The sequence below is a fragment of the Heptranchias perlo genome, chromosome 5, assembly GCF_035084215.1.
Source record: "Heptranchias perlo isolate sHepPer1 chromosome 5, sHepPer1.hap1, whole genome shotgun sequence".
NCBI classification, from domain to species: Eukaryota; Metazoa; Chordata; class Chondrichthyes; order Hexanchiformes; family Hexanchidae; genus Heptranchias; species Heptranchias perlo.
Genome location: NC_090329.1, coordinates 14,741,880 through 14,756,740, shown reverse-complemented (window position 1 = coordinate 14,756,740; position 14,861 = coordinate 14,741,880). Strand labels below are relative to the sequence as shown.

The 14,861-nt window shown below is 39.9% G+C and overlaps 1 protein-coding gene across 1 annotated transcript in view; it reads right to left on the bottom strand.

Annotated features, from left to right (window-relative positions):
- Positions 1-14,861, bottom strand: part of lmbrd1 (LMBR1 domain containing 1) — a 212,174-nt gene that overhangs the window by 118,574 nt on the left and 78,739 nt on the right. The window contains exon 6 of the mRNA XM_067984036.1: positions 2,694-2,782. Within this exon, the coding sequence (XP_067840137.1) occupies positions 2,694-2,782 (89 nt within the window). The remainder of the gene's footprint in view (positions 1-2,693; positions 2,783-14,861) is intronic.

The following is a 14,861-nucleotide window of genomic DNA, read 5'->3' as shown; positions in this document are numbered from 1 at the left end:
AGATGAGGAGAAATTTCTTCACTCAGAGGGTTGTGAATCTTTGGAATTCTCTACCCCAGAGGGCTGTGGATGTTCAATCGTTGAGTATATTCAAGACTGAGATCAAAAGATTTTTGGACTCTAGGGGAAATCAAGGGATTTGGGGATCGGGCAGGAAAGTGGAATTGAGGTCGAAGATCAGCCATGATCTTATTGAATGGCAGATCAGGCCTACTCCTGCTCCCATTTCTTATGTTCTTAAATCCTGTATCATATCCACTTAACTCCACCTCTGCAACATTGCCGGCTTCATTCGTACCTCACTCCTACTGCCACAGGAACCTTTAACATTTTCATTATCTCCAGACTCAACTTCTCTTGAGTTTTAAGATACACAAACTTCAACTCATGCAAAATTTCACAGTTTGTATCCAGTTCTTCACGGCCCTGCTTGCCCATCACTCACTGACCTCCAATGGCTCCTTGGCCCCAATGCATCAAAGTCAAAATCCTCATTTATAAGTCCCTTCCTAGCCTCATCCCATCTTATATCTACAATCTCCCCCAGCCTGTGCCTTTGGTTCTCACAATCTGACCACCTGTGCCTCCACCCCCTCATTACCACTGGTAGAGGTTTCAACCATCGTGCTCAGTCCATGCCCTTAAAAGCCTGCTTAAACCCTATCTTTGACCATGCTTTGTCCATCTCCGAATTCTTCTACTGTTGCTCATGTAACGCATTTCATGTTAAAAGAAAATAAATAACTTGCATTTAAAAAGCATCTTTCACAACCTCTGGAGGTCTCAAAAGGCTTCATAGTCAATAAAGTACTTTTCACGTGTAATCACTGTTGTAACGGGGGCAAATACCACCAATTTGCGCAAAGACCCACAAACAGCAATCAGATAAAGGACTAAATAATCTGTTTTAGTGATGTTGGTTGAGAGATTGATGGCCAGGTTAACTCCCGTGCTCGTCTTTGAATAGTGCCATAGGATCTTTTATATCCACCCGAGGGAGCAAGTAGGGCCTCCGTTTAAAGACTGCACCTCAGACAGTGCAGCACTCCCTCAGTACTGCATTGGAGTGTCAGCCTAGGTTTTGTATTCAAGTCTCTGGAGCGGGACTTGAACCCACGGCGTACTGAGGAGAGAGTGCTACCACTGTGCCAAGGCCAACATCGAGACTCAACTTCGATCTGTGGCAGTGATTTATGTACTGAGAATGCCTCCAGTGCAATTGTTATACATATAATACACCCTTCTATTTGGGCTTATTTTTATCCCCTCTCCATCCTCAACTGCAAAACAACTTTCTTTGGTGTAGATTCTTTCCCTTGGTGCACCACTAACATCTAGTGATCTTAATAGTCAAATCTTAAATCACATATGAACAGAAATAAAAAAGGTGTTTGGCAAAGTTAATGTATGGTTATAAATAAGTCATGTACATATGCACGTGAAATAAAGTGTTGACAAAAATGACTATGATGTTTTAATGTTTATTTCTCTGATTAAAATCAGTTCTCTTAACAAAATAACCTGGGGCTGCAAATTCATTAACAACCTGCATTTATACAGCACCCTTAACGTAGTAAAACGTCCCAAGGTGCTTCACAGGACAGTTATCAGGCAAAATTTGACACCAAACCACATAACGAGATATTAGACCAAAAGCAAAATATTGCGGATGCTGGAAATCTGAAATAAAAACAGAAAATGCTGAAAATACTCAAGGACATCGACCTGAAACGTTAACTCTATCTTTCTCCACAGATACTACCTGACCTGAGTAGTTCCAGCATTTTCTGTTTTTATTAAGGAGATATTAGGACAGGTGACCAAAAGCTTGATCAAACAGGTAGATTTTACGGAGCGTCTTAAAGGAGGAGAGGGGTGGAGTAGCAGAGGGGTTTAGCGAGGGAGTTCCAGAGCTTAGGGCATGGCAGCTAAAGGCACGGGCGCCAATGGTGGGGCAGTGAAAATCAGGGATACACAGGAGGCCAGAATTGGAAGAGTATTAAGTCAGTACTTTTATCTAGAGAAGTAAACTGGGTACAATGAGACAAAGTAATCTTTGCACGCTAACACTATAATTAAGACATTGATTAACTGCTCACTTTGTTCTGAAATTGATCACGATAATTGTTAGCAAATGAGGAAAAACAGCTCACTCCATCTCAGCCACTCGAAACAGTTAAATCTAATCATGGGCAGGAGACTGGCTAATCAATTTTGAGTTTGCCGACACATCAGGGGGTGCAATTCCATGGTAACTGACAATCTATACAGATGATTGACAGCTTTAATGATGACAAGATATCTTTTTCATTCCCTTTGCTCTGGTTCCACACTTGTCTTCAGTAGATCTTCACTTCACTAATGAGAGCTAAGCTGGGGTAAGCTAAACTTCACACACATTTGTTACAGATCCTGATCCAGGTGAGGTATTATTAGGAGCATTAGTGAGTGATGAAGCAGTGTGTCCCTTATTATTTTTGTATCCAAGGAGGTGGCAGTTAAAAATTCTATAATCAAGTGCAATCTGCTGCATTGATTTTCATCTACTGTTTAATAATACAATCTGTAGATAGCGAGGGCTTGCTTTTGGTTAGTAAAATCCTAAAAATGCAATGTTGATAACCCCCATTTTCCTCCCAAACCCTCGCACTAATTCCTTTTATTCACCAACACGAAATGATTTTTCTACTTACGGCTGCTTCCTAGTTCCTCAAATAAAAGTTTCACCTTTTCCCATTCTGTGGAGTTCTGACTTGTTGGAATATTCAAAGGAACAAAAGCGCTGCAATAGAAAAATGTTTTTTTTTAAAAAGATATCACAGTATATCTACTTTACACACTATATTACAATAAGGACTATTCTCAGCTTGATACATATTTTATTCATGCTTCAATACATATTCATTGCATTGAATTTCTTGCATCTTTTAGAATTACATGGGAAATTTCACTCCCTGCAACAAATAAAACTGACTCAAAGTGTCATGGATTATGGATTTAAAATTTATTTTAGATCTTTCCAATTTTATGAATTCAATTACTTACATTTTAAATAGTCTTTTGTGAAAAAGATAATTTACTGGTACAAAGAAGTGACAGGAACTAATTGCACAGAAAAGGTTCTTTAGCATTCAAATTTACATGGCATTTTTTCAAATTATATTTCTAGGAAATGAAAAGGTTTTTGATTTGGAAGAATGAATAATTATTTTTATCTAAGCTTTAAAAATTCCATTAATTTTTTACAGCCTGATGCTACTATAGAGTAACTTGCAATTTTAAGTGATTTAAAAAAAAATTATTTGGATTTGCCTTAAGTGCCATCCGTTGAACTCTGAAAGCATTGCCGACAAAGGAATTCAGTGACTAGCCCTTTGTACACTTTGTTCCAATTGAAATATAATGCATTACATTACACAACTGGAGAGTTTAAGATATGGGGGGTGGAGATTTTATTCCCCAAGAACGGGTGGGTTGGGGGCAGGTGGGAAGTTAAAATAATAGAATTTTGAAGTGCAAACGTAACCAGGCTCCAAGGCGCCCACTTCCGGGTTTAAGGGAGGCAGGTCGGAGGGCGGGCGACAAACCCGCTCTTAGGAGGCAGGTCGGTCAGTAAAATCTTTTAAGGAGACTGCGTGACTCCACTTTTATTTTTAACCCAAGGAGGCCGGGTTTCCCAGGCTGCAGGATTCTTGGCAGGATAAAGCAGGCGAGAAGTGCCGGATCCACGAGGTCAGTGCATTTAAATCACTGCTTGTGGGTCAGGAGGAGCAGGAGTTCTTCCCCCGGCCCCACCAAGCTAACCTCTTTACAAACTCCGCGATCTCAGACTGCTCACCCCCCACCCCCGAAATCTCAGATTTCCTCCACACCCCCCCTCCCCATCTCAGACTTCCCCTATCCTAGCCCCCCCACCCCCCCACCCCACCCCGGGCGATATCCGACTCCCTCTGCGATAGGCCCCCACCCCCAAGCTCTGACGTACTTTCCATCCGTTCACCGGCTGCTTTCCCACGCGACAGGCAGCCAGCCTGTCAATCAAGCTGGCTATCAGGCGGGAAACCTTTTGAAAAATTTTAAAACTGGTCCTACTGTTAAATTCGACAGGACCTGTGGGGAACCCTTATTTCCGGGTTTCCATCCCACCCCCGCTCCCTTCCCAGCACCAAGTTAATATCAGGGCCTTGGTGTCGGTTGAAAACAGAACTTGAAAAGGAAAAAAAAATCCAATTTGGTTTCTTCCCGGAGAATTTCACTTCCTACAATTAGGTTATTGTTCAGCTCTCAAAAGCTAAACAGACCAAACAACAGTCTCCTTTGTGACTATCTGTACACTTCGCCCTCTATTGATTTTTAGGGCTGTAACAGCATTTTCTACACTCTTCAAACTTAGTTAACAAAACAGGGCTGTCCAATTAATCACAATCAGCAAATGTCCCCACTGGCAAAACCTTCTAGATTAATGTTGTTACATGACCTTTGGGCAAATGTGATTTTTCCTAGAAATTCCTGTTTGTAAAACAACCTGAAAATAATTAAACACCTGTTTGGAAGAATGAGGAGAGGCAATATAAACTAAATGGTACAATTTTAAAGTCGTCAAAGGAACAGTGAGACCTGGGGGTTCACATACATAAATCTTTGAAGGTGGGAGGACAAGTTGATATGGCTTTGAAAAAAGCATACGAGATCCTGGACTTTATAAATAGAGGCATAGAGTACAACAACAAGGATGTTATGCTAAACCTTTATAAATCACTGGTTCAGCTGGAGTGTTGTGTCCAATTCTGAGCACCACACTTTAGGAACGATGGCAAGGATATGGAGAAGGTGCAGAGGAGATTTACTGGAATGTTACCCAGGATGAGAGACTTTAGTTATGTGGAGAGACTAGAGAAACTGGGATTGTTATCCTTACAGCAGAGAAGGTTAAGGGGAGATTGAATAGAGGTGTTCAAAATTATGAAGGGTTTGATAGATTAAATGAGAAGCTATTTCCATTGGCAGGAGGACTGGTAATCAGAGGACACAGATTTACAGTAATTGGCAAAAGAACCAGAAGGGAGACGAGAAGTTTGTTTACGCAGCGAGTTATCATCTGGAATGCACTGCCTGAAAGGGTGGTGGAAGCAGATTCAAGAGTAACTTTCAAAAGGGAATTAGATAAATACTTGAAGGCGAAAAATTTGCAAGGCTATGGGGAAAGAGCAGGGGAGTGGAACTAATTGGATTGCTCTTTCAAAGGGCATGATGGGCCAAATGGCCGCCTCCTGTACTGTATGATATTTACAAATAGAAAAATTACATGGATAACCAATTTTATACTGTCATTAAACCACCAATGTAGTATTAATGTAGCGGGTTTTATCAGTGCAGTTACTGTGTCGATTGAAAAATAATTAAACAATTGGTTAAAATTAAGTAAATGAGTATCGGACTCATTTGTCAATGATAAAATTAGGAGTGACTGCTACAGTCTCATGCCCACTGTAAAGTGTGGCATGATCGCTATGTTAAGTGGGAGAGATCAGGGACAAATCTTACAGCCCAAAACTGGGTCTCCATGAAGCATAGCGTGACATCAGTAGCAGCAACATTGTATACCACCACACTCTGACCGCAAAGCCTGGCACGTCCCTTGGCCCTCCATCACCAAGCCAGAAAACCAACCCCGATTCATATCAGGAATGTAGAAGGGCATGCCAGAAGTTTATTTAAAAATGTATAAATGGGCAAAGTTTTTCAATCAGCAACAGCATTTGCAAGCATTGTATGGATGGAAGAAACAAATAAAAATGTTTTAAAATCTGGTCACTAGACATCTTTAGTTTAATATAGAACTACTCACCTTACAATGAGGCACACAGCTACGAGAGGGCTACTACCAACAGCAGCAGAGCTAAACAGTCCCACAGCAGTAGCTCCACCAATTGAGAATGGTGGGGGTCAATCAGCCAACTAACAGGAGGGGGCTCCATGGACATCCCCATCCTCAACAATGGTGAAGCCCAACACACAAATGCAAAGACAAGAGAAGTGTTTGCAAATATTAACAGCCAGTAGTGCCACGTGCACAAGCCTGCTCAGCTGCCTCCTGGGGTCGCTACCATCATAGATACCTATATCCACCCAATTCAGCTCACTCCATATAACATTATGTAGCAGCTTCAGTACATTGCTCACAACAAAGGCTTTGGGCCCTGAAAACATTCCGACTGTAGTGCTGAAGACCTATACATGAGAGCTAGTTGTTCCCTAGCCAAACTATTACAGGTGTGTCCTATCCACAAAAGAGGATAGTTACATAGAGTCTACAGCACACAAACAGGCTATTTGGCCCAACTGGTCTATGCTAGCATTTATGCTCCACACAAGTCTCCTCCCACCCCTTTTCATCTAACCCTATCGGCATAAGCTTCTATTCCTTTCTCCCTCATTTGCTTATTTAGCTTCCCCTTAAATGCAATTATGCTATTTGCCTCAACTACTCCATGTAGTAGCAGGTTCCATATTCTTACCACTCTGGGTAAAGAATTTTCTCCTGAATTCTTTATTGAATTTATTAGTGACTATCTTATATTTATGACCACTAGTTTTGGACGCCCCTGCAAGTGGAAACATCTTCTCTACGACTACCCTATCAAATCCTTTCATTATCTTAAAGACCTCTATCAGGTCACCCCTCAGCCTGCTCTTTTCTACAGAAAAGAACCACAGCCTGTTCAGTCTTTCCTGATAAGTATATAGTTCTGGCATCATCCTTGTGAACCTTATTTGCACCTTCTCCATTGCCTTTATATCCTTTTTATAATATGGAGACCAGAATTTGCACAGTGTGATCTAACCAAGGTTCTATACAAGTTGAACTTAACTTCTCTGCTTTTCAGTCCAATCCCTGTATAAATGAACCCCAGTGCTTGGTTTGCTTTTTTATGGCCCTATTAACCTACATCATTACTTTTAGTGGTGTGTATCCATACCCCGAGATCCCTTTGCTCCTCTACCCCATTTAGACTTATTATCCAAGCAGTATGTAGCCTCCTCATTCTTCCTACCAAAATGCACCACCTCACATGCCCATTCTGCAAGTTTAGTAATGCATTCCTCTATTTTTTCAAATTCTTCATTTGTATTAACTACACCTCCCAATTTGTTGTCATCCGCAAATTTTGAAATTGTACTTCCGTTTCCGAGTCCAAATCATTAACGTTAATTGTGAACAACAGTGGTCCCAGCACCGATCCCTGTCGAACACTACTTCCCACCTTTTGCCAGTCTGAGTAATTACCCTTAACCCCATCTCTGTTTTCTGTTTTGTTGCCAGCTTGCTATCCATTCTGCTACCTGTCTCCTGACTCCACATGCTCTGACCTTAGTCATGAGTCTACTATGCGGTACCTTATCGAAGGTCTTTTGAAAATCCAAATATATTACATCTACTACATTACCCTTGTCTACTCTTATTTCTCCAAAGAATTCAATAAAGTTGGTCAAGCGTGACTTTCCCTTTTGAAATATGGATAAACCCAACCTGGCCAATTACCAGCCAATCAGCCTTTTTTCAATTATCAATAAAATACTACATTGGCGGTTTGGTGGCCATAAAACTAGTTATGTGTCGAACAATTATTCTATTTGTAACTACACGGACGTTTTTTAATTGTATTCGTTAGAACTTATTGATCGTGCTATAATTGGCACTTACCTACCAACAACCTGTTCACCAGTTCGGGTTCTGTCACACCTGATCACAGCTTTGATCCAGACATGAACACAAGAGCTGAATGCCATGAGAGAGAGGAGAGTTGCTGCCCTCAATATCATGACAGCATTATATACTAGCATGGCACCAAGAAGCCCTAGCATAATTGAAGTCATTGGGGTCAAAATGGAAAACCGTTAAGTGCCTCGAGTCATACCCAACATAAAGGAAGATGGCTGTACTTGTCAGGGGTCAATCATAGCAGCTCTCAGGTCATGACTGTAGGAGCACCTCAGGGTCCTTGGCTTAACCATCTTCATCTGGTTAATCAGTGAGCTTCCCTCTGTCAGAACTGGGGCCATTCACTGACCATCCTACAGTCTTCAGCTCCATTCACAGCTTATCTCTCTGAAAATGGAGCCACCCAAGCTAGCTTACAACAGGATCTGGGTAGCACCCAGGCTTCAACTGACCAGTGCACCATTTAAGTGCCAGATAATGGCCATCTCTAACAAGAAAAAGCTCAGCCACCTCCTCTAGCCTTCAACAGCTCCATCAACATCTTGAAGAATCACCAAATACCTTGTTTAACTGGGCCTGCCATTTGGTTATTCAAAAAAAATGTTGCATTTTCTTTCTAATCAAAACTCTATCCTCAACAGATGGATTGTATAAAACCAACTAAAATTTAGTCAGTCTTTGCTCAGTGGCAGCACTCATGCCTCAGTTTTTTTTAAAAAAAACTTTCAAGTGTTGAAGACCATAAAAATTTAATACATAAGGAAATTATATATATTCTGTAAGGTAACATCCAATTAAGGGGTATTTTGCCACATTACTGAAAATCATCTCATCCAATTTCAGAAATATTAAAATTAAAGTATATAACCTCGTATTTGTGAATCATTTTTAGAGCTAGCCACAGAGCAAGTTAGAACCTCTAACCCAGTGTATCCACACTTTTTGCTGAACACACACACACACACACACACACACACACACAAAGTTGGACTAAATGTTGGGCCTTCATCTGCATTTATGTTGTGATCTTGTGAAATAGCAGCCTTGGATGGCACAACTCTAAAACTTGTTGTATACAACTTTTTAATCTCGTGACTAATTAGCTTGGCAATTATTTGCTATTTAGTCTGCTTAGAATTTTCCCAGTCATGTTAATCTATCCTTAAGGAACATATATCTACAGAAATTTGACTAAAATTTAAATTATGTAATAGAAAGAAACAAAGAACTTGCATTTATATAACACCTTTCATGACCTCAGGACGTCCTAAAGCACTTTACAGCCAATGCAGTATTTCTGAAGTTGAAATTTAGGTCAAATAGCATATATTTGAGGACAACATATATGACGTGTAATGATGACTTTAGTGTCAACAGTTACTCACCAATTTTTCACTCAAGATCAGCAATTTAAAATGAATGGCATGGTGCATTTCAAAATGCACAAAAGTTTAATGTGATATATTAAAGTTAAATGTGCCCTCACTTCATGTTTTTCCTTTTTTTAAAAAACAAGAGTATATTCCCAAGCTGCTGTTGCACACCCAACAGCACTGAAATAGATCAGACAAATTCTAGCTCACTGTGTGTGAGGCACTGATGTGGGGGATTAGGGGCAAAAATAAATTGGTAAAACATACCTTTTCACCAAAAGGAAAATAAAAGTGAACTTCTAAGTTACACATGTTATGCAGACTTCAGGATGGCTGGTGCCTAATGATTTAAAAAGTAAGATTTTTAGAAATGCTGTACCCTTGGAATTTTCATTAAAAAGGACATCTGTGTATGCACAGCGTGAATCCTTTTATAATCACAATCCTGGGCTGGAACTGACACAGTGAAGCCACTACCCTTATGCTCCACACCTGCTACATATTGTCCAGAGACACACAGCAGAGCGCCACTGGACTGAGACAACTTTTCACCTTAAAAATAACAAATGGCATGACAAAATGATAGATAATTCTCTCATGTTCCAGTTCTGCATTTCCTAAAATAGGGCTGATTTATTAGATAAAGTACTGCTGTACAGTGTCTTCTATATTACAATTATCAGTTCAAGAAACTGTCCCTTCTTACCTTATGCCTAGGATTTCATTTGGTACACAAAAAGATAGAATAGGGGATCTATTTCTTGTATGAAAATGGATCAGAACAATTAACTTGAGAATAAAGTCTCTTCTCCTTCTCCCCACCAAGAAAAAAGTCAAACTCCACTATGAATTATTGCATTCATCAGAACAATTTTCAGCATAGCTAAAGGAAAGGGGCAATTGAAATATACCCCACCCTTTCCCGATAGCTACGGAAACCTAACAATCTAGAATTATCCAACTAATGGCCAAATAAATTGACAGAGGGAGAGCCTGAAAATGGGTTTGGCTCCAAAATTAACTGCAAAGTCATATCAACTGTTTGTACCATAGAATTTTGCAATACAGAAGGAAGCCATTTGATCCATCGGGTATGTGCCAGCTTCAGGAAAGAACTGTCCACTTAATCCCATTTCCTTGCCATTTTCCCCAAGCTCAATTTTTTTCCTTTTCAAATATTTATTCACTTCCCTTTTAAAAAAGTTATGACATCTGCTTCCACTACTGTTTTTGGTAGGGCATTCCATGCCCCAACAACCATCTACATAAAAAAAAATTCTCCTAATCCCTCCCTTTGTTCTTTTGATGATAACCTTAAATCAATGCCCTCTAATTACCAACTCACCAATCAGTGGAAATAACTTTTCCCAATGTACCTTATCAAAACTCCCTCACAATTTTGAAAACCGGCATCAGATCTCCTCTTATCATTCTCTGTTCTAATGAAAAGAGCCCCAGCTTCTCTAGTCGCTCATCACTAAAGCCTCTCAACCTTGGTCTCATCTCCACAAACCTCTTCTGTATCCTCTCCATATCCTTTGCATCTTTCCTAAAGTAAGGTGCCCGAAACTGGATACGAAATTCTAACTGCAGCCTAACCAATGATTTGTTTAGATTCAGCATTACCCCTTTGCTTCTGTACACTATACTCCTATTTATAAAACTGGGATACCTTATGCTTAATTTTTTTTTTAAAGTTATCAGCTGCTCTTCCCACTTTAAAAGATTTGTATATCTGAGTCGTTCTGCTCCTATACTTCTTTTAAATCTTTACCAGTGTGCATGTCCTCTTAATGATCCTGCAGTATAAATTTGGCTCATTTTCACTACCAATGATTCGAATGTGTACTTTGATATTACATAAAACTCTTTTTTAAAAAAGCTATTTCCAAATTTCAAACATATACAACGACGCACACTCCGACACATTGCTAATGTTGTGGAAATACTTATCTCGGTTCATAGATGAATATTCACATCAATAACATTTCCCCCCCATTTGTAGCTAAGTCCATTAAGGCTGGGAGAGAGCTAATGTTCTCTTTTCCATTTCAGAATCTCTACTCCCACTGTATTTTTGTCAACAGTTTCCACACTTTTGTATACAGTCATCCACACTTGTAACGCCTTGCATAAACTCCACTGCAATTACCATCAGGGGAAAGCATTGGGGAGAGGTGTATAAGTTTAGCAAAGCCTTCTCTGAATTAGAGAGAAGCTAAACACCATACATCCTATTTTTAAAATCAATTTGGGATGAATTCAAGAATCTTGCGACCAAAGATTTAATTTGCTATCAAAATGAAGTTTTTTTAAAAAAAACTTACGCCATTTCTCTTGATGTCCTTCAAGCCAAAAGTGAGAACAGAAGGACAAGAGAACCAAACTGCAGGTAGATAGAAGGTAAGATACGTATGTAGGAAGCATCAATGGGAGAAAGCCAACTTAATCACAGGCTCTAACAACTTCTATACAGAGTTTTGAAACTAAATTCAACATAGCAGCATCCACTAAGCTAACCTCCCCAAACTAAAGTGTGGGTCAGTCTTAAAGAACCAGAAAAGTAAATACCCAAGATTAAAGAAAGGAAACTCTTTGGGGAGGGGTGGGGGGGGTGGAATCCTGGAAATGCTAGAAAACACACACTAGCAAGAAAATACTAGAAATCCAGAGATCCACATTTCTATTATTACTAGATCATAGCAAATTGTGATTTCACTACACAGCTGCGTAAATATATGTCCTCAGCCTCATGTAACAGGTTGCAATTATATCACCACCTTCAAGGGGGGGGGGGGTAAAAATCACTATTTTAGAAGGGAACTTCAATTATTTTGTTCTGAAAGTCTTTAATGTTAGCGTACTGATCCAGTCAAATGACACAAATGAGGCTTTTGATAGTTCACTTTAAAACAGTTTATAAACAGATTTTAAAAAAACTTAAGTGGCAGATAGGTCCATCTGCAATAGATTGGCCAAGTCCTGCTGATTCCACCACTACAAATTAAAAATAATATACAATAGCTTAAACCAAGAAGGTTTGAAAACTATTCCCCTTCAGCACAGGCTTAATGATCATTTAAAACTGTAATTAGAAATCCTGGATGAGAAAATTCCCTTTTAATAAACATCAACTATCTGCAGAAAGGAAAAACAGAATGCTTGACTCTCGAGTGGGGAGTTAATTAGGTGGCAATTAATGAAGTAAATTAGCACATGCTTAACAGTTAAGAAGGTAGGCTTTTTAAAAATTCTTCAATTCAAACAATGGTGTGTGAAACTAATTATTTAAGGAAATGGAAAAAGTAAATGCAGAGTATTACTTTACATTAAACTGCAAGATCGGAATAAGGGGGCAACGATTTAAACTAGTAAAATGTAATTTTGGGAATGATATCCAGAAATTCTTCTCAAGTGACTAATGTATGGAATAGAATTTCAGATAAGAGCACTGGAAGTAGAAACCCTAGAATAGTTTAACAAACAATTGGATGCTATAAGCCAGGAACTTCAAGGTCTTTCTGGATGGATCAATTAAGATGGACCAAATGGCCTTCCTCGTCTATGATTATCTTAAGATAAGGGATAGTTTCACTGATCTGGATAAAGAACTCCCCAAAAACCTTGAAAGTAATCACTGACAGCCTAGGTTCTAAATCAATCCCACGTAAAGGGAAATCCACAGGATTTTGATTACAAGAAATAAAACGGAAAATGTAGAGCAACCACCAGGAAAGGGACTTTCAAACAGTCTTCAATATTGCCATTAAGGTGGACCATTCCTAGCTATTCTGACTCGTTACACTTGTGGATTTCACTGCAGCCGAGGCAGTAGGCCATCCATTCTCTGAAAAGGAATATCCATAGTTCATACACCTCCAGTTTCTACACTAGTGGTTACAATTGCAAAAAAAAAATACAAAATAACTCACTCAAGGTAAGCAATTCCCTTTAATGAAGACACTGCATCCCCCTAGCAATTTGCTCCAGCATATTCTCCCAGGGAAACTACAAGACATTTTAAAAAGAGCACGGAAAAGCATTTGAGATGGAGGAACACCTGCTCTTTGCTCTCATCATTTGATTAAGTATTCCTCTGGAAACATCCTTGTAAGGATTAATAACAGACATTAAATGGATACGGCAAAGATCCACTTTCATGTTGGTCTTTGCCACATTTAATTGATCGCAAGAGTTGCTGTTATGTACACTACCCAAGGATTTATTAATATCAGCTTGTATTCTAGATTATCTAGAATCTTTAAACAATCACTGCTATCAGATGATTTGTGGCAGAAGTTATTTTAGGACATTTTACAAGTTAATTACTTGAATACAGTACTTTGAAGTTACGAGCACTAATCAACTTTTATGCAGACAAAGAAAATAGGAACCTAGCAAAGTGAAACTACAATGTGAGGGACTGGCTCTCTTTTGTCACTCATTCAAGATAGTAGTGTGGCACTTAACTAAATTATACTAAAAATGTCCAGGATCGAAAAAGTTCAATTTCAAAATCAGTGAAGTAGGAGAATAAGTTGATAAAGCTGTGACCAACAGTTTAAAATTCCTGTATAATTATCTGTATTCATCGTGTACAGTTTAAGACTACCATTTAGCTCATCCATCTAAAACAAAAATGCCTACAGTCACCCAATCATGCTGTCCAAAAGGGTCTTGGAAGAGCAAGTACCTCAAGACTAATTACATCAAAGTAATGCTGAACATTTACCTTTACAGTACCATTTAATACATTGCATACCTTTCTATAAGGTTCTGCTTTAATCACCTTTCAAGGCCAGAGCGCAAGTTGCTCTAATCTACCGTCCGAGCTCAGGGGCATGATTTTAGCATGGAGCCAGGAATTGAGCAAAAGGGTAAATAACCGCATGGGAAACCTGGAAGTAATTTGAGCGCATTGGAATGTGCGATCGCAACTCAATTAAAGGCACTTAATTTTACTTCCGGCTTTCACATCTCCAAGCTGCGCATGATGCGATCTGAAGTCCACTATTTAAATACCCAATGCAAAAATGGATTTTGAAGGAGAAAAGGGGGAAAAACAGATATGGAAAGACATAGAGGAAAGGCAGCATCCAGGTTCTCGGGCACATCCCTTGAGGTATTACTGGCTGCTGTGAGAAGCAGGAGGTTTTATACCGAAGTGATAGGAGGAAGAGACCTGCTTTGGCCATCAAAAAGGCATGGCTCGAGGTGGCATAAGAGGTCCGCAGGTGGAACAAGAGGTCAGCAGCAAGAGCATGGCGCCCAGGTCTTGGCAGCAGTGCAGGAAGCATTCTAATGACCTAACTAGGTCAGCAAGAGTGAGTACATTTGCTGATTCACCCACATCCTGTGTTGTGCAACACCACACCCAACCCCCTCACTGTGTTGGCACGCCTACTTCATCGCATCACTCCTCACACCCAGTTAAGTTTCAGCATCAACCATCCTTCACTTTCTATGCACTTCCTCACTTCCCCATTCATGCACCCACCACTGCCACTCACCCCAATCCTGATGCAATGTGATGCATATGTCTGATAGTCAACCTCTGCTGCATCTGTTTAATTGTCAGCCTCACCCAAAGCAATGCATCCATCAGGTGAAAATGTTACCTTCAGTCACTCATAGGTCTGTTCTTTCTCCCCCTAGGAGGAGAGTGCAAAACACAAGAGAGAGGATGAGGGCTGGAGGTGGGCCCCCACGTATAGTGCAGCTGACAGATGCAGAGGGGACGGCCATGGAAATAATGGGACAGTTGC